Source organism: Chenopodium album, chromosome 11 (genome assembly GCF_948465745.1).
Source record: "Chenopodium album chromosome 11, dcCheAlbu1.1, whole genome shotgun sequence".
NCBI lineage: Eukaryota > Viridiplantae > Streptophyta > Magnoliopsida > Caryophyllales > Amaranthaceae > Chenopodium > Chenopodium album.
Window position 1 is genome coordinate 51,969,237 of NC_137844.1, and position 18,349 is coordinate 51,987,585.

At 34.7% G+C, this 18,349-nt stretch overlaps 2 protein-coding genes across 4 annotated transcripts; one reads left to right on the plus strand and one right to left on the minus strand.

The window, feature by feature from the left end:
- Nucleotides 1–749: 749 nt before the first annotated feature.
- LOC145569136 (uncharacterized) lies at nt 750–6,154 on the plus strand. 3 transcript variants are annotated; one of them, XM_081628500.1, is made up of 3 exons: nt 750–1,342; nt 1,975–3,817; nt 5,324–6,154. In XM_081628500.1, the coding sequence occupies exons 2-3, from the start codon at nt 1,991–1,993 to the stop codon at nt 5,651–5,653; spliced, it is 2,157 nt and encodes a 718-aa protein (XP_081484626.1). In that variant the 5' UTR covers nt 750–1,342; nt 1,975–1,990; the 3' UTR covers nt 5,654–6,154. The 3 variants fall into 3 exon arrangements, with proteins under 3 accessions (XP_081484626.1, XP_081484627.1, XP_081484628.1); XM_081628501.1 differs by having other exon boundaries at nt 750–998; XM_081628502.1 differs by lacking the exon at nt 750–1,342 and adding an exon at nt 1,422–1,571.
- A 736-nt stretch (nt 6,155–6,890) lies between these two features.
- LOC145569138 (uncharacterized) lies at nt 6,891–13,267 on the minus strand. The gene is made up of 10 exons (XM_081628503.1): nt 13,029–13,267; nt 12,621–12,681; nt 10,397–11,651; nt 10,137–10,255; nt 9,803–9,927; nt 9,282–9,381; nt 9,107–9,184; nt 8,732–8,815; nt 8,171–8,256; nt 6,891–7,370 (listed from the first exon to the last, which is right to left on the minus strand). Exons 3-10 carry the CDS (start codon nt 11,616–11,618, stop codon nt 7,199–7,201), a joined length of 1,986 nt encoding a protein of 661 aa, XP_081484629.1. The 5' UTR covers nt 11,619–11,651; nt 12,621–12,681; nt 13,029–13,267; the 3' UTR covers nt 6,891–7,198.
- Nucleotides 13,268–18,349: the final 5,082 nt, after the last annotated feature.

The window sequence follows — 18,349 nt, forward strand, 5'->3', positions numbered from 1 at the left end:
TAGCCTTCTAGAATAATCCGTGCTGTGAGTTGTGAGTCCTTGTGACTCTTTGGCTACTATTTCGGATCTTGCTACTAGGCGTTTTAACGAGTTGAGATTGAGATCAGGCTGTTCGCTTTATCTTGTATTTTAGCAATCTCAAGCTCTCAAACTTAATTAAACCGCCTTATATTATACGGAGTATATAGTATGGAATAATATGTTCATAACTATCAAGAATTTTTTCATACTTTGTACAGATTATAACTTTTGTGCTCTTCACCAATCTGTGTACAAACTTTTACTAATACGGAGTAATTTTTAGTTGGATGTTATAATAATTAAAGTAAAATAATAAGAGAAGTATTTCGAATTCTTGAGTTGAGCATAATTGCGTTCGGTTTATAAAAAGGTCAAAAACTGGATTTGAGTTTAAATTATACACACGCCTAATAGACTCATTATCACCCCTACCTTCCAAGAGAAATTTATAGGGTCAGGATTAATAATACGTAATTTAGTCATTTAATTCGACACTCTTCTTTGACAGTAAAACACATAAAACTAAATTTTCTTAACCAAAGCGCCAAAATAATTTTTTGGAGTGCCAAAGTTGTTTTCCTAAGATCCTATGAAGAATTACAATTCAACAACTTTGAAAAAGTGTTAAATACAAAGGGTAGGATCGTCTTTTCAACCATAAACTCACATTCTTACAGCAATAAGACTGTACCCCAGAACCAAAAACAAAATGGCATCTTTGATTCTTGAAAAATGGGATTTGCCCCCAAAATATTTTATAAGAAAAAGAACAGATATTTAAAGTGAAAAAGATAAGAAATTTCTCAAAAAAAAAAAAAAAAAACACAAAAAATTTCACTACTAGTAGCAAGTAGCAAAATGATGAGTTAAATGAGAAGAGCATGGTTTCTTAACTTACTTTAATGGACATCAACTGTACTCACAGCTGCTTACTGTCTTTCTCCCTTTTCCTCTTTCTCTCTCCTCCTGATTACAAGGCATGCTCATTCTCTCTCTTCCTTTCTTTCATTATTTTCTCTCTCTAAAAATACACCCTTTTCTGGGTAACACTTCATTATTGCTTATCTATATTCTTGTTCTGATTATTTGGAGGTTCATTTTCACTTTTATGCTCAAATTTGATTGGTTTTTTCAAGTGGGTTTTATTGCTTGAAGTTGAAGCTCTAATTGAAATTGGAAGAAAATGATTTGATGTTTGTTGGGTTTTGTACATTTCTTTGAGTTCACTACTGTGAGATCTGAAGTGGGGTATACCCAGTTTGTTAGAATCAAATTATTAGCCATTTAAATTTTCTGGCTTGAAATGCAAGTGTAATTAAAGGTAAATTTTTTGGTACTAATGTTTGCTTTATTGTAATCAAAGGTTTATTTGCCTCTTACTTGGGTGTTTTGTATATCGCAAGAAAATAAGAACCCTTAAAAATCAAATCTTTTTTGGTTAATTTTTGCCCTTAAATTTGAAGTTTGTGACTGTAAACCCAGATTAGTGTCTGCCATTTTCAGCAAAAATGGGTCTTTTCTTGGTTTCTCAGCAAATGGAGTGTATAATGGTACTTCTAATTTTTGTAGGACATTGATTGTATAATGTATTGTTTTCCTAGTTATGATTGATTTTATAGGTTTATCATAAAAACCCTTGATTTTTGTAGTCTACTGGATGGAATCAGTTCCCTGATTAGTCATATTTGTGTGTGTATTGAGATTCGTAGAGGGTAATGATGTAGACGGGATTTGATTTTAGGTCTTGCGAATGCAAATTAGAGGATCCATTATTACTCATTTTCATACATTCCTAAGATAGAGAAGTCTGGTTTATTTTGTTTCAATATATATGGTTATTTTGTGGCTGAAAACTTTGTTAATTAATGTTGATTATGGAATATTTTCCTTTTTTGAAAATTTTCTTGTTTACATATATATTGATTGTGTTGTACATTGTATTTTTTCTTGCAGAATTATAGATGCATCAATGGGTGTAAATATGGAATTGGAATTTGATAAATTCTGCAAAGTAGGTCGGAGTCCTAGAACTGTTCTTCCTTCTCCGCAGCAACCGAAAAAGGTTGAGCGTAGGAGTAGTAGAAAAGGAAGAACCAGTTCTAGGAATGAAGATTATGATTTAGTAAGTTTAGAAGAGAAAGGGTTTACGGAGATTAAGTTTCGGAATCATCGGAGTGTTTCTTGTAAGAATCTTCCATCAGGGGATGTTGAGTTGGAATGCAATGATTTCCTGAGGCGTGGCTCGGTGTATCAGAGCTCCACGGATAGAAGATTCAAGAGGCCGGAAACTCAAGGTGGGCGAAAAAAGGTTGAATTTTCACTTAATAGTGAGACACCTTTCTCCTTTAGTATACTAGATTCTATATGTGGTTCTGATGAGGAAGCCCAAGCTGAGCCTGAGCAGAAGAGATCATCAGTTGTATCATTGAATTCGGATGCTGTATCTTCTGCTAAGCCTCCTAGACAGCCGTGTTATATGGATTTGAAAGAGCGACAAGGTGATTCGGGTTCATGTGCTGAGAGGGACTCAATGGAAAATATGAAGTTCAGATGTGAACGAGTGAGTAGTCCTTCGAACAATGCTAATGCCCTCAAAGAGAGAGACTCTCTTGCTTTGAACAAGTCTCTCTCTGCCAAGCTTGCAATGCCACATTCCCCAACTCATTCAGAAGGGGATAAAACCAAAGGAAGCCCGAAAACACGTTTTAAAAAAATGTTTGACCCTTTTACAAAGTCTAAGTCTCATCGAACTCCTTCATATGATGCCAAATCATCAAGCTTAGCAGATATTGGGAAAACTAAAACACTACGAAAATCCTTGTTACATGATTTTTCAAGTGCGGTGCCAAACATGGAGCATACTGAAACCCCACCTATCAAGAAAGAGCCGCAGCAGGTGGCCTCACCATGCTCACCTGCTCATCTCAGAGGTAATCTTAAGATGGAGCAGAAGCATGGAGTCCCGTATTTTGAGTTCTCAATGGCAAACTCCGATGATTTGTATGTGGCAAAAACATGGAAGGCAGAAAATGCACTTAATTGGGTGTATACTTTTCATTCTGTTCAGGGTAAAAAGAGAAGTAGTGCAGGTGGTTGGGGAGTGAAGTACAGCAATAAAGATTCTCCTATGGTTGGACAGATGCAGGTACAGTGTTACTTATGCTCAGAGCTAAGAGGTGGTGGAGCTTTTAGCAACTCGATGATGACAGAGTTCGTGATGTATGATATTGCTCATGCAAGAAAAAGTGTCACTGCTGAAGAAGAGATCAACAGCTCTGAAAATTCCAAAGTTTTGGGTGTTTCTAGTGAAAGTTCGGTAGAAGGAAATATTGAATTGGATGATTTGTTTGGTGTCTCAAAGCCTAGACTGCCAACCACGAATGCTGTTGACAATTGCTCTGCAGATTTCTCTACTCCTTACCCATGGGCCCAAGCGGATTTGCGACCAAGCTTTGAAATTGCAGCTGTTGTTGTTCAAAATCCCTTTGAGAAAAGAGAAAGCTTAAAATATAAAAGGGGAGATAAGTATAGTGACCAGGTTACAAAGGACTTGCGTGATGATAATAGCCCGGTAAAGGTGAATGTAGTGACCCCATTGGGGAACCATGGCTTGCCAAGTAGCGGTGAAAGTAGGGGGCCTTCTTCATTGCTTGATAGATGGAGGCTAGGTGGAGGCTGCGAATGTGGTGGATGGGATATGGCTTGCCCACTTCTTGTCTTTGGTAATCCAAGTACTCAATGCAAGGATCAGCACTCCATTTTAGAGAAGGATCAGCCTTTGAAACTCTATATTCAGGTAATTTCTTCTCTTATGCAAGAAATGTAGGATTCTTAAATCAGAACATATTGTGTGACCAATGTTTCACTATATCTCCTGTTTGCAGTTTTAGGCCTTTTGGAAAGTAATAACACCAATTAGTATTTAGATAGAATAGGTGAACCCAAAATTACCAGCATGTATGTTACATCAAAAACTTAGGTCTAATTCTTTGCTTGTGAACTGTAGTTTTAATCGAGATTGATTGTAATCTATATGCTTACATATTTTTGCAAAGTGGCAAGCCATCTCACTTAGTAATATTACCATTCCGTGAGTCTGCATATTGCCGTGTTTCTCCATTCCTGTAACTGCTAATGAGAATTTAGTAATACTCCCTCCGCCCACAGTTATCTGCAACATTTGCCATAAATAGGTGCTCTCTATTATCTGCAACAAAATTTTTTCTTTCCATTTTTAGTAAATTTTATACAATAAAATGACCACCTTACCCTTACTTTATTTTTTAAACTTTGTTTAACATCTTATAATTACACTTGCCAACTAATTACCACCTTACCCAGCCACTTCGCCGCCGCTACCTGCCAACCACCAGCCAGAGCACCACCCCCACCACGACTAGACCCCATATCGCCGCGCCATTCTCTGACCACACCCTAGATCACCGCCCCATTTTCTGCACCCTAGATCGACCACACCCTAGATCCCGCATCCTAAATCGCCGACACCCTAGATCGCCGCACCATTTTCCGTCGCCACTACTCCACCACAACCCCTAATCTGAGTTCGTGCGAGGTCTGAGTTCGTGGTGGGTTTCAATTCAAGATCTGGGGCCGTGGGTTTCGTGGTGGGTGTCGGTGGTCTGAGTTTGTGGGCCTGGTGCGTGAGTGGGGGTTGCGTGGTGGTTTCGGTGGTCCGAGTTCAGTGGTTCTGCGTCCGTGAGTGGGGGTTGCGTGGTGGTTTCGGTGGTCTGAGGTCTGTGGTTCTATGTCAGTGGTGGGGGTTGCGTGGGTGTCGGTGGTTCGTGGGGTGGCGTGGTGGTTCTGTGTCAGTGGTGGGGGTTGCGTGGGTGTGGGTGTGGATTAATTATCCCTTCTCTTTCCTCTTAATTTTCAATAATCTTGCTTAAGAAGTTTTGCCTAGGAGTCCGCAAAAAGTAGGTTTGGTGCAGATAATCGTGGGCGGAGGGAGTATAAGGTTGATTAGCACATCCTAGAATTAAGTAAATCAGTGTCAAGAACATGGTAAAAGTTGCACCTGTGGATCTGCCTCCCAATTTGTCTTTAAATATAATTGGAGCGCCACAATGTTAGATTCCAAAAATTGGTGTCAGTTATATTCATATCTTGAAGTGCTAGAATGCAGAATTTTTTCCTTCTCTTTAAAGGAAGCATTTTGGTACCGAAGCAGTGATGATTAATGAGGATTGTGACATACATATCGTCGAATTGCTTCTAGAATTCTTCTTTAACTTCTGTTATTGCCACTTAGAGGTCTGATACATTATTGAAATTTCTTTTATAGGGAGGAAAAGAAAACATGCCAGCTTTGACTGTAACAATCACCGAGAAGGGGAAATATGCCGTGGATTTCCATGCACAATTATCAATATTACAGGCTTTTGCTGTCTGTGTTTCAATCATGCATACAACAGAAGCTTCTAGCTTGGTTGAGCAAGAGAAAAGCAAAGAGTTACTGCAGAGTAGCTCTCTGAAGGTCATGGTTGAGGATGAAGTGAAAATCTTGATCGAAGCAGTCACAGAAGAGGAAAAGAAGAAAGTTGCAAAGGCTGCAGAAGAACATCAGCCATCTTTTGTGCTGAATCCACCCTTTTCTCCTATTGCCCGAGTGTAGCTCATTGAGTATTTTTTTGGTTAACAATGGTACTAAATCTCCACAACTCTTGCATTTCAGAGCCCAATTGAAAATTTTACATCTGATTTCCACAAGATCGTCGGAAAATTTACACGTCAGAACCTCCAAAGGTCATCTGAATGCCAAGAGTATACTTGGAGTATCAGTTCGGTAGTAAGACTTTCAGAAAAGAAATATACTGTCCATATTTGGTAGATCATAGAGAGGGCTAAGATCATCTGATCATTTTAGGCGAAATAGCTAGGTTTCTCCTTTAGTTTTCATTTTCTTTTCTTGTACCCTTGTATCATCAAAATTCAATTTTGTACTTGTAATTTATAGGGCGCTAGAGAAAGAGATTAGTTGAATGTTTATGGTTCTAAACATCAGGTCACGATAGATTTTGGAGCCAAAAGAAGAGCTTTTGTATTTTAGCAAAATATATATTGCAAATAATGTAATAAATCTTTATGGAAAAGAATTTTATGCAGAATGGCATTCTGCTTTTACTCCTTGAATTGTGGCCGATCTCTTCATCTTTCTTTGCTGTCAACTACGAAGATCTTCTCTGCTACAGGTCCATCAGTTACAGGTTTGATTCTTTGTGAGGATCCAAGTACTTGTTATGGAGTAAAGCATTTGAAGATTAAAAATTTAGACTGGATAATTATTCTAGGCGCATGTATCATACTGTACTTATTGATAGTTACATTATTAACCTTCCACAAAGATGTGACTGGTTACATGATATAATTATTACGAGTAAGATACTAAGGACAACCGTTTAGTTTAGATTGTACTTCTACGTTGATCTACAAGACATTTGCGTTTGTTTTCTGTCAGATTGAATAAGAATAAACACCGCCATATTTGTGTCAAGAAACAATCAAGAGGAAAGAATATTCTATACTCCATATCATTTACTCAAAAAGAATGTAGATTTGAAATGGTCTTAACCAATTAAGGGGTGTATACATTTCGTGTTCAAGAGACATGAGTCTATTTAAAAGGATAATCATTTACATCATGAAACAATTTTACCAAAAGGTTGAAAAATAAGAGTTCTTTAAGTTAATTACTAATCTATTAGTTGTATAATGATTTTCTTTCTAGTCTATGATTTAGGATTGCATCTAGAAGGGCTTATACAATAATTTTGAATTGTTTAAAAATCAATATAATAAGTTAAAAGATCAGGATATAAGGTTTCAAAACTAGCCAATATTGATTTTATTGATTGAGTTTCAAAAATAGGTGTAGCAAAACGCAATCACTTTCTTGAACAAAAATAATACTTGTATGTGTTGATTCATCTCTATCAAGTATATATAGGCCGGTGTACAAAATTTCTCTGACAATTACACTGTACATAATCTATACAAAAGAATAGCTCAGATATATTCTGAATGGGACTTCCTAAGCTCACTCTAGTATAGTAGTTTTAGTACGATCTTGGTGAAGCAGTGAATATACTTTACATCTTCGAGCAAAAATGAGCGTTCCACTGCTGAACAGATGAGCAAATGACTATTAAAATTGCAATACTCATACTGACAATAGTGGATTGTCATTGGCCTCGTTGCTGTCCTTTTTATGCTGTAACATCTCTGATTTATGTTGGCGTAGCTCCAAAGACAAAAAACCTTTCAAAAATTCATATGATGCAAAAAACAGTGCTCCTTGGGACATATACATAGCAAGCCTCGGAATCAAACCCCTGATCACAAAAGCCCCCATATTTGATCAGAGAATTTTCATTAGGTGTAAGGTTAACAATTGAACTTAAACTTAACAGGGAAAACAAAATGAAAGCATATAATTTTACGTACTATGTTTGTTTTATTGGGAGGGAAGCCATATAAAAGTAAGATTAGAAAAATATATGTTCATATACCTTTAACCGATATATTTACACATTACCACTTGTTTTTCCCTTCTTACAAACTAAGCAAAGAAATTTTGTGAAATCATTTGCTTTTCAACAATATTGCACATTAAACAACCAAACATGTAAAAACTAGTATTTTCTGCAGTTTTATCTTTATAGAGCTTTCCCCACATTACTCTTCCGCACATTTCCATATTAAATTGGTTATTAAACCAAGGTATAAGTGTCAGTTGGGTGCTTGAAGCAAAAAAAGTAGTTTTTTTTGAAGCAAAAAAAGTAGTTAAACTTTCTATATTATATTTCTTAGGCAGCTCTTTTGCATTTTTATAGGCAATAATTGAAGCACGTTGCTTTTATTGCTTAATCTTCAAGTCAAAGTTTTGAAATAATATAATAAAGCTACAAAAGCCAAGGGCAAAAAAGACAATGGTTCAGTGTAACATCCAGGGATCACACAATAAGGACTATACATTTATCAATTTTCATGATGGATGATTAATTAGTGAAATAAACTAGCCGTTAATTTTCCACTTTTTGGCATGAACAACAGTTCTTAAAATACAACACAATATACTGAGGTAATGATCACAAAATCCACCACAAGAAGAAAACTGTTCAGAAAATTATACCTGTAAAGGCCTCTAACACCTTCATGCTCACAAATATCTTGTAGGGTGTTAAAAATGCTATGGTACCTCTGTGTAGATCCAGGCATCTGCTTCAACAAAGCTCTTTGTCACAACTAAAAGTATCATATCCAGTGCGGAAAAAGACAACAATAAAAACTCTTCTAGATTAAACATAATATCCTATTGGGACAGCTCATAAAATAGCCGAGCCAAAATTTCAGCTCCAATACATCATATGGTTGCTTTTTTTAATATTTATGGTCTGTCTCATAATAGCAGTCAAACTATTTTGGGATGTCAAAGATCAACTGTCAAAATTCTAAGATAAATTTAGCTTATGTTTAGATTTCAAAACAAACCCTCACTTTAATGAAGTGGTCGAGAGAATAGAAAAGAAGGCAAGTATTATAAAGGGTATTTTTGTAAAACTATGGCTGATTAGGAGTTGGGACAGTTTTAACTATTAATTCTGGAAAGAGGTACTATACATCATGATCTGAATTGAATCATAGACAAGGGAAGCTCAGCTACAAAGAACAAGTATATAAATTGCTAACAGACCTGAGTTTGTAATCTTGTTTTCACCACATCAAATGGAGTAGAAAACAAAGCAGCAGTAGATCCAGCCAGTCCTCCACATAGCAGCTGTATATGAATTTCAGAAGCAAGGAAAAAGTCGGTAACAAAGTGTTTTAAATGTGAAAATGAGTAGGCAGATTCTCATCTAGTATAGATTAAACACTTATTCTCTTGCTCAATCAATATTCTTCAATAACACTATTTAAGCATCACTATAAAGAATTACCAAAAAAAAAAAAAAAAAAAAAAAAAAAAAAAAAAAAAATCCATAGCAAGCTTTATAAAAATACCAAATCTAACACGCAGGAGGCAAGTCTACCACCAAATACAGAAGCTAAGAGTGAGCTTTGAACAAACCGTTTGCAAAGTGCTAGGCTGTTTAGTGGGTGGGTGTGATGACATGAGCATTTGCTTCAGGCTTTCATAAGTGTAGAACTGCATAGAGAAGCATAAAACCCTGAATAAGATGACTTCTTAGCGTTAATTGAAGTATCAAAATGAAAGAAAATTTGATTAAGGATATAGGTCTCACTTTGATGATTGAGTGTGGTATATTCCTGCAGAGTACAGCACCCCAACCAGCATACAGAGAACGTAGACCCCCTGTGTTGATGATTCTCTGCACTGCATTCCTGGACATAGCCAAAAAGAACATAAGTTTAATCCTCTAACTGATGCTTCTGAGAAGATGAACAAACGAAATAACGACATCTTGGTTAAGGGTTACATAAGCTTTTTCCCCCACCCTTTAAGATGCTACACAAAAGTAAAGAGCATTAATGTTTAAAAGTACCAGTTACGAGTCCTTACGACAAGAGACAAATTAACAAGATAGCAAATCATATTGAGCCATACATAATGAGGTGGGTAAATACAATAAAAGATTCCCAGTAAATGATTTACGGTGGACAATTTTTCAGAGAACAATATTAAGCATCACCAAAGTGCATATTTGGTCAACCATCAAATGTACATTGATTTTAAAAACCTGAAGTCTATGCGGCCAACAAACTACAGCAGGAACATCATAAGGCAGGGAGAGAGGAAGATTACCAGCAGTTCTGATACTTTGAATTGACTTGCATTTGCTGCTTTATACGCTCACTGGGAGTAAACACAACTGATGTAGCTATACTTGCACAAGCACCTGCCGTGCAATGGGCAACAGAGTGATATTCCTGCAAGCATTAAATAATCAGGGTTTACATGAAGAAATTAAAATGAAAATCTTAAGAGTAACATAAGCCTGTAAATCATTGAAATGAAATGCAAAAGGCAAACATTCCATCTAGCTCAGCTAATGTTGAAATACCAACTACAAAACCTAATCAAACAGAGGTTTGATCAGATAGAACGAATACATAGTAAAGGCTATGCAAGAAGAGACCTTTGCAAGAGACGGAAGCATGAATTCCTTCACTGATTCATAAGTGAAGGTGTAGATGGCAGAAATAGGTGCAGATGCGGTGATGTTGCTAGTTATTCCTCGATAAAGTCCAGGCAATCCTGAAATACATTTCAAACCCAACATGAAACACAATTATTCATATGTTACCAATAGAATACTGAACCAACATATACTTGTAACAAAGTACCACGAAAAGAAAAAGAAGGAAAGCAATAGAACCTCATTCAAACACAGCATACCTCTCTCAGAAAGTACTGATCTCCCTATGTAACAAATAGACTTCTGCCCGGGTTGACATGATTGAACGATAGTTTTAACTGTATCTATTGGATGTAAGCATAGACTAACAGCTATGCCAGCCAAGGCTCCTGAAACAGCATGCTCTTGTTTAGCTAGCAATGGATGAGGCTTGTTTGTTACAGCTGGACAGCTTTCACTTTGATGATCTTCTTGAATTTTGATATTCTCACATTGTCTCATTTCATTTTCCGGCCAGAAATTGCCATCCACATCAAGCTCATTTGGCTCTTGAGTACAATCTGGAGCTGAAGTGCTCACATGGTCATCCAAATGAAGTCCAAAACTCAAATCCGTAGGCATGCTAGCTGCAAATTGTTCTTTTTGAACCCCATGAAGGAGATTATCTGTACACATAATGACTTCACCACTCCCACGAGATTCCAAATCCTTTAGGTTGGGCCTATCAACACAGATATCAAGATTTTCAGTTCCTGCATTGCTAGAATTCATTCCAGATACAGGAGAACAATGGCGGACAGCACCCTTGGAGGTGAAGGCCTCAACAATCTTCTTGACCTCACCGGACGCAGACATAAGACGCTTTGGCGAAACTGAAACTTGGCTCATCCATCCATATGTTTTCATTAAGTTGTAAAGAGCTCTTACATCTGCAAGATTCTTCTCCTTCAACCTGACTTCAGGCTTGTTGGAACTTTCATCTCCAATTTGCCAAAAGAAGTTCTCAACAAATTGGTCATTACATGGATTACAATGTATTCTCCGAGTTGCTCTGGTGAATGTCAAACTTTGTTGCACAATGCATGAAAAATAGTGGGAAGAGTCTAAGTCCACATCCAGATATCCACTGCCAATGACATTAATAAAGCCAAAGTCATCATTCTCAACCAATAAACGTGAATCATTTTCCTTTTGACAAACAGTGCCTGAGCAGTCAAAGCTTGCTTTTGGTTGATAGCGTGCAAGCGAGCGGCTAGCACAATCCCATACTTGCCCCACTGCTGATATGAGCTCACTTGTGCTCAGAATCTCAGGAGACTGCAATGTCAAATTTTCCCTTGCATGTTTGTTATCAATAGATGAAATCTGTTCAGCACTTCCATCAGCAAAATCAGCAAGCTCAATATTAGGACCCTTAAGTGGTTTAGTCCCAAATTTTATTGATTGCTGACCGTGAGAGGGGGTTTTGTAATGCTTCACCATTATCCCTATCTTACAAGTCACCACAGAAGAACTCTGGCAAGAAAAAAAAGAAGAGTATTATGATTATTGACATAACATGCATTATCAGGTAATTATATATGCACACATGTAAAATATATGTTCTCCTACATCTTCTCAATATCAAAGGAATGGAAAAGGGTTCTTAGCACAACCCAAAAAAAAGTCATATGATTAATATGATACATCATGAGTTTAGGTAAAATTCCACAGAAAGTGCAACATAAACAACGAAATCTCCAGCGGAGAATGATGAGAATACAAACAGATAGGATGACTTTGAAGTATCATGATGGAGTCATATTAACCTGTTGTCATGCTAGAACTTCGTTCCTATCCACTTCCATTGTCAAAAAAGTACATAGAACTATAGAAGTACTACAATAAGAATAAAATGAAAAAAAGCTAATGTAGTGACATTACCACAATACTTTAGTTGAATGCTGATATCACATGGCCAGACATACCAAAACCTAATAAGCACCAACTAACCTTTTTTTTTGGCAGGGACCAATTAACCTTATAATTCAGCTATATAACTTGTACAGCACAAAGTAGCAAACCTTATGAGAATAGCTAAGATAGGCTAGATAGTTTCATTAACATACATATCAGCCACTACTTGTCATTACTTTACATTGGTTTATACAAGAACAAAACTAAATTAATAACAAAATCTCCTTTTCTCCTATTATTTTCGAGAAGCACAACTACGGAATACATGATATCAAACTACATTTATCCTTGGAAAAGGAATTCTCATAAATTCATGGACCTTGTAAGGATACATAACGAAATCATGATGGACTCAAAATCTATTTAAGAACATTCAAAAAACAGTTATTCGAAACATTATGCTATTTATAATCAACAGGAAGTCCAAGCTTACTGAAGTGTTATACAAGTGAACAATAATCCAGAAAAGATGTTATGAACAGCAAATTATATAAACTCAGACAGACATTGTATAACAAGAAGTATTACCTCACAACATACTCCCAACTATCCACATTGCTGCAGCAAACCCATCAAAGAAACTAACTCCCTGATTCAATTTCAGACAGCAATATATCATTATACAAACTTCAACATTTCTCATCAAATTTATAAATTATGTCCACAAACTAAAACCCAGTTCGATTATATATATTTGCCCATCAATATAACATTTCGTAGATAGAACAAAATCAAATACGGAGTAATCAACAAAAAGTTGAAATAAAATCGTGGGATAACACTTCAAAGTCCAAATTACAAATAAAATTGTCATCAAAAATAATTTCTACTGTGTAATCAAATGCTGATGAACTTCAAATGCATCAATGTCAAATGTACAGATTAAAATGCTAAAATTAAATTATTTTAGGAAAAGGGTGTTTACAAAAATCAAACCTTGATGAAGTTGACCCAGCAACAGTAGAAAACATCTCCATGAAAATCTTAGTGCTTATTCATATGTTTCCTGGAGATTTTTAGCTGGGTTTTTATTAGGGTTTTAAATGTAATAACTCGATATATTGAATTGAGTGTGAAAAAATTTGAAGTGCTAAGTAACGCACATTTTTTATTGGCTGATTAATAATGGAAAAAAAATAAAAAATTTTACGGAGTATTTTATGGGAGATAGTTGGATAGATATGCTTTTGCCTTTTGTTGCTTCGCTAAATTGCACAGCACACTAGCAGAGGCACAACCGCAGAAGTGTAACACAATTTTTTAATTTTTTATTTATTTAAAGAAACAGTAAAATTAAAATGAAAGATTCCTGCAAATAAAGTGAAAATATTGGTACCTAAATGGAAATATTTTTTGGTGCGCTTATTATATACACTCGGCTTTATCGTACACTAGGTTAGATCCCGTGCCATGCACGGTAATTTCAATATTTATCATTAGTTTAATACAATTATTTTACTATTTATCATTAGTTTAATTCAAATTGCAAAATAGGATGAAAGTTCTGTAATTACAATTTTTTTGAATCTATAAAGAAAACAGAGGAAAAAAATGCATGCACGACTAATAAAAATAACCATGGATTACATTACAAAGTTATAGATAATATTACATTATTGTATTATTATATGACTTTGTTCCCGTCATAAAATAAATAAATATATAAATCTTTGTTGAATGTGTAAAAATAAATATATAAAGATTTATATATAAATCTTTGTTGAATGTGTAAAAATGAATATACTTGCCAAATATTTTTGTAAAGTAAGTATTAAATTACTGTAAATACTTCTCTAAGAAGCTTTGAAAAAAAAAAAAAAACAAAAAAAAAGGACCTTTTGGAGGGAAACTTTTTAACCAAGTTATGACAAGTGTCATTTCTGATTTCGCCTTTAGTATAGGTATATTGATTCATAGGTATTTTGTTTTAATTGAGACATTTTAAATATTTTTTAGGCTAATTTTGATCTTAAATTGGCTATTTAAGGGCCAAATTAATTCCTTAAACCTTAAATGAACAATTTCCTAGTGTTTGAAATAATGGTATGTAATAGAGATTTTTTTTTTTTTTTTTAATCATATATATTTTTTGGTGCTTAAAGAGCCACAAGGGCAGGTGATGAGAATCGATTCCAAGATCTGTTGGAACCGGGAGGGGAGCTCTAACCACTTGAGCTATCCCTCACTCTCTTTTTAATCATATATTAAACCACTTAAAGAGTCGTAAGTCGTAAATAAGATTTGTAAAAAAAAAAAAAAGTCATAAATAAGAAAGTATTTATGAAATATATAGATTAACATCAGAGCAGAGGGGATCTTCCACCGAGACCATAAGGGGCTAGGCCCTCCGTAAATTATTGTAATTAATTAGTTAATAAACTTAAATAACCTATATTTACTTATAAAATATTGGAGTATAGTGATCAGTTTTGAGCAAGAAATAAAATATTTAAATCCCGTCCCCTATAATATATTCGGCCAAAATCACCACTAATTAACATAAATTATATTGATTTATACGCACTTTTATCATACATTTTTAAAATAATGCGGAGTATCAAATAAGTAAAGATATACTCTCAAAAAAATAAGTAAAGATATTTAATTTAATGATTATCTATAACCCTAAAAATTAGAGTATATAATATTACCTTTATTTTTAAATATATTTGTTTTCATTTGGAGCTTTTCAGTTTTCACACCTCTCTCACTCTCCTTCAACAAACTTACTCTGTATTTTTCATTGAATGAGCTTTTTCTCCTCCATTGATACAGCTTCTTGAGGTAAGTTTTTTTTCCTTATTTTTAATCAATCAAATATTTATTTCACAATTAGTGTTAACCGTAATCTAATTGTATGTTTAGTCAATTTAAGTTTTTTCAATTATTGAATTGTTGTTTAGGATTTTCTATGTGCAATTTACGTTGATAATTGAAAGCTTTAGCAATTTTATAGGCAAAATTGGTATAAATCACCTTTTTTGAAAAAGCCATTTTTTATGTTTTTTTTTTTTTACTAAACCAACTTTTAAGGGCTTGTTTGACATCATTCTTTGTTTTCAGTTTTCTGTTTTTTTTTAAAACAAAAAATCAAAAACAGAAAACAAGAAAAACGTGTTTCCACTTTTTTGTTGTCAGTTTTCAAAAGTACCCTGAGTTTAATAAATTTGACCAATTTTTTATTCATTATATCATATAACATATGATTTTGAAAAATAAAAAACTAAAAAACGAAAAACCATAGTGATGCCAAACGAACTCTAAGTAACTGAGTTTTAGATTGCACCATCCCATTTCAAATTTTGACAAAAAATTTAATTGAGACGTTAAAGGGGCCACAACTTGTGCTTTTCCCCTAAATCATTTATTTTTTCACTCGTTCGAGCCTTTCCTCTATATAAATGCATGATTAAATTGAGTAAAGCTCTAAAAAAACCAAACCTAATTTTGCTGTAAAAATTAAATTGTAGTCTTTGTTCATTCTCAAACCCTAAATTGAGGTAACTGAAGTGGATGGTTGAGATGGAAGGAAAGGTTTAAATGTGGTTGATGATTTGGAAGTGGTTGGTTGAGATGCAATCGTTTAGATTTGAAATAAGTGGTGGTGTAATAAAAAATTTAGGTACTTAAAAGGTGGCTTAGTAAAAAAATAAATAAATAAATAAATAAAAAATTGGTGGTTTTTTCAAAAAAATTGGACAAAAAAGGTGGTTATACCAATTTTACCAATTTTATATAATTTTCGAGTCTAATTTACATAATTGAGTTTTAATGAAGATTAGCACACTAATTAGAGTTTAGCAAACTAATTAGAGCTGATTTTGCACTCTTTCATATTGAAGGTTTGAGTTGATGTTTCGGAGCGTGCCATACTTGTCACAATATGCCCGTGTAAGGTAACCATTACCTATTACTTTTTAAAGCATGTTATTATGTAAATAAGTGACATACATGTTCAGTTATGTGGTATTTGTTATGAAGGTGTTGTTGTGGTTTGTTTTAATTTATCCAATCTACACATGTTGCCATGCAGATGATTTTAGTAATATTCTTGGTAATTGCAATTAGGATAATCAAATTTGTTAATGGATATTCAAATTTCAAACAATACTAATCTTCGGTAGGTGATGGATGGATCTTGTAATTATGGTTGGTTTTGGTGACCCTTTATATTGGTATAAGGCTCATGAATTATCTAACAGGTGGCCTTAAGTGGTTGCCCTTAGGTGAGAAAAGAGCAGGATTTTCTAATTATGGTGAGGTTTAAACTCTAGAGAGGGAATGGTTTTCAATTGTCCTGTACGTGGATATTGTTTTAGGTGTTTGTAAAGTGATGAAAACACTATTCCAAATGACGAAAAATAGATCATGGCGTTGTTATGGGTTTTGATAATATAACGTAACTATGAGCATGGAATGGAAACAGTAGATGCATGATAGTTCGAAGTTTTTCAAGAGCTTAATATGGATGATTTTGATTTCTTAAGTTGTTTCTTGCATGTATCTGTGCTTGATGTTTATTATATATTATGTTATTCAACGGATGCTTGTCACCACTGACTGATATGTGTTATTTGTTTCGTCTGCTGCTTGTTCTTCCTTTGGGGTTCAACCTATGACAATCCAATGGGGACTAATATCAATGGGGAGCAGTGGGCGTAACGTGCTTGCAGAAAAGGTATGGATATTCTAAGAACTTGATTTCAGTTTTGCATGTGAAAGTATTTTTAATTTTGTTTAAAAATATCATTCATTGCTTTGGTCTTGGGATTTATTAGGATGGTTGTTGTAACCTTTAGCAATCAATGTTGCTGTCTAGTATGGGAATAATATTCCCAATTCCTAATGTGCTACTGTATTTAGCTTCTGCAGCATTTTGAAAAGGGACTTAGCAGGCTGTGAAACTTGGCTTGGGGTTACTGGATTTGCCACCCGCTTTGGCTTTTACTGTTACATATTAGTTTTGTAAAATCAGGGATGTCCTTATAGCATATAGCACTTGAACAGAGCCATTGTCTTGTTTTACACAAGGTTATCACAAAACTTAATGCACCTCAAATAATCTAATTACTTATGGATGTTGTAGGCTAATAAGTTAGGATTTGTTTTACAAAATAAAATGAGGCTTGTAAATTGTAAACCTGAAACTCAAATGAAGTGTTTTGTGTCCAATCTGTCCATTGCTAAGCTGGGAGATCTAGTTCTTAGTTGCCTACTGGTGGTGGTTACTCTGTCCTTAACATCTTTGTGCAGAATTTCTAATAAAGCTAATGTTTCTAATAATTTAGATTTTATTCATTGTGTCTTTGTGGGAGTAATACTCCTCTTTATCACTGAAGTGGTACCCTTGTCATAGATGTAGCTTACCAGCTTAGAACTCGTCAAAAAAAAAAAGCTTACCAGCTTAAAATAGGAAAGAAGACACATCAATCTGACAAAAACTTTATTCTACTAGTATTACTCTCCAATTGGGAGAGACTAAAGCAGCCGTGAACTAACTTTGGGTCTTTCTCTTGACAATAAAACTATGAATGGCACTATGAATAGATCTCCCAGCTGGATTACAAGTGCTAGTTAGGGAATATTAGTCTAGTTGGTGAGTTAGTTACTTAGTTTTCCCTTCCATAAGACGAGCATATTCCTGCTATAGCATAAAAGCGATGGATTTAGTGGGTCGGTTCTTAGTCTTCTTACTAATAGCTTTTCTAGACTGGTAACTATCACTAGCCAGGTTATCCGTTAGCTCCCAGAATAACGATGCACACTTATCATTCTCCCTCACTGATATTAGGAACTTATTTCTCATAGGCAATTGCATTTCAAAATTAAAATCACACGTTCGATTTCCTAGGAATTGCATAAATTTGTTTGGTTGTTAAGAAGGAATTTGCAAGTCAGGGAGATTTTGAGTTACGTGGGGGTTGGGGGGGGGGGTTGGAAGGTTGATAATTTAATTTCTACGCTTTGTAGGCATTGAAAATTCCCATAAATTTGCAATTCCTATATATTTCACTTTTTGTAGTCAACCAAACCCCCCATTTCTAAATTCCTATGATTTTTCAATTCCCCATTTTTTTCCCAACCAAATATTTGCATATAAGTGTTTGCAAGCAGATTGTTATTTTAAGTGCATATTTAGGTGTGGTTGATGAATGTCTACTGTCTTGGTGGAAGATAAATAATTACTAGTTTTTGATATAGATATATTTTATCTTTTTTTTTTTTCGTTTCGTTTTTTTGTTTCGGGCCATGAGGCC

Coding starts and splice junctions, on each gene's coding strand:
- LOC145569136 (XM_081628500.1), top strand. CDS start 1,991: ATGGGTGTAAATATGGAATTGGAATTTGATAAATTCTGCAAAGTAGGT. Junction 3,818..5,323: donor CTTTGAAACTCTATATTCAG/GTAATTTCTTCT, acceptor TTTCTTTTATAG/GGAGGAAAAGAAAACATGCC.
- LOC145569138 (XM_081628503.1), bottom strand. CDS start 11,618: ATGGTGAAGCATTACAAAACCCCCTCTCACGGTCAGCAATCAATAAAA. Junction 10,256..10,396: donor ATCAGTACTTTCTGAGAGAG/GTATGCTGTGTT, acceptor AATGTATTTCAG/GATTGCCTGGACTTTATCGA. Junction 8,257..8,731: donor AAACAAGATTACAAACTCAG/GTCTGTTAGCAA, acceptor TTGTTGAAGCAG/ATGCCTGGATCTACACAGAG.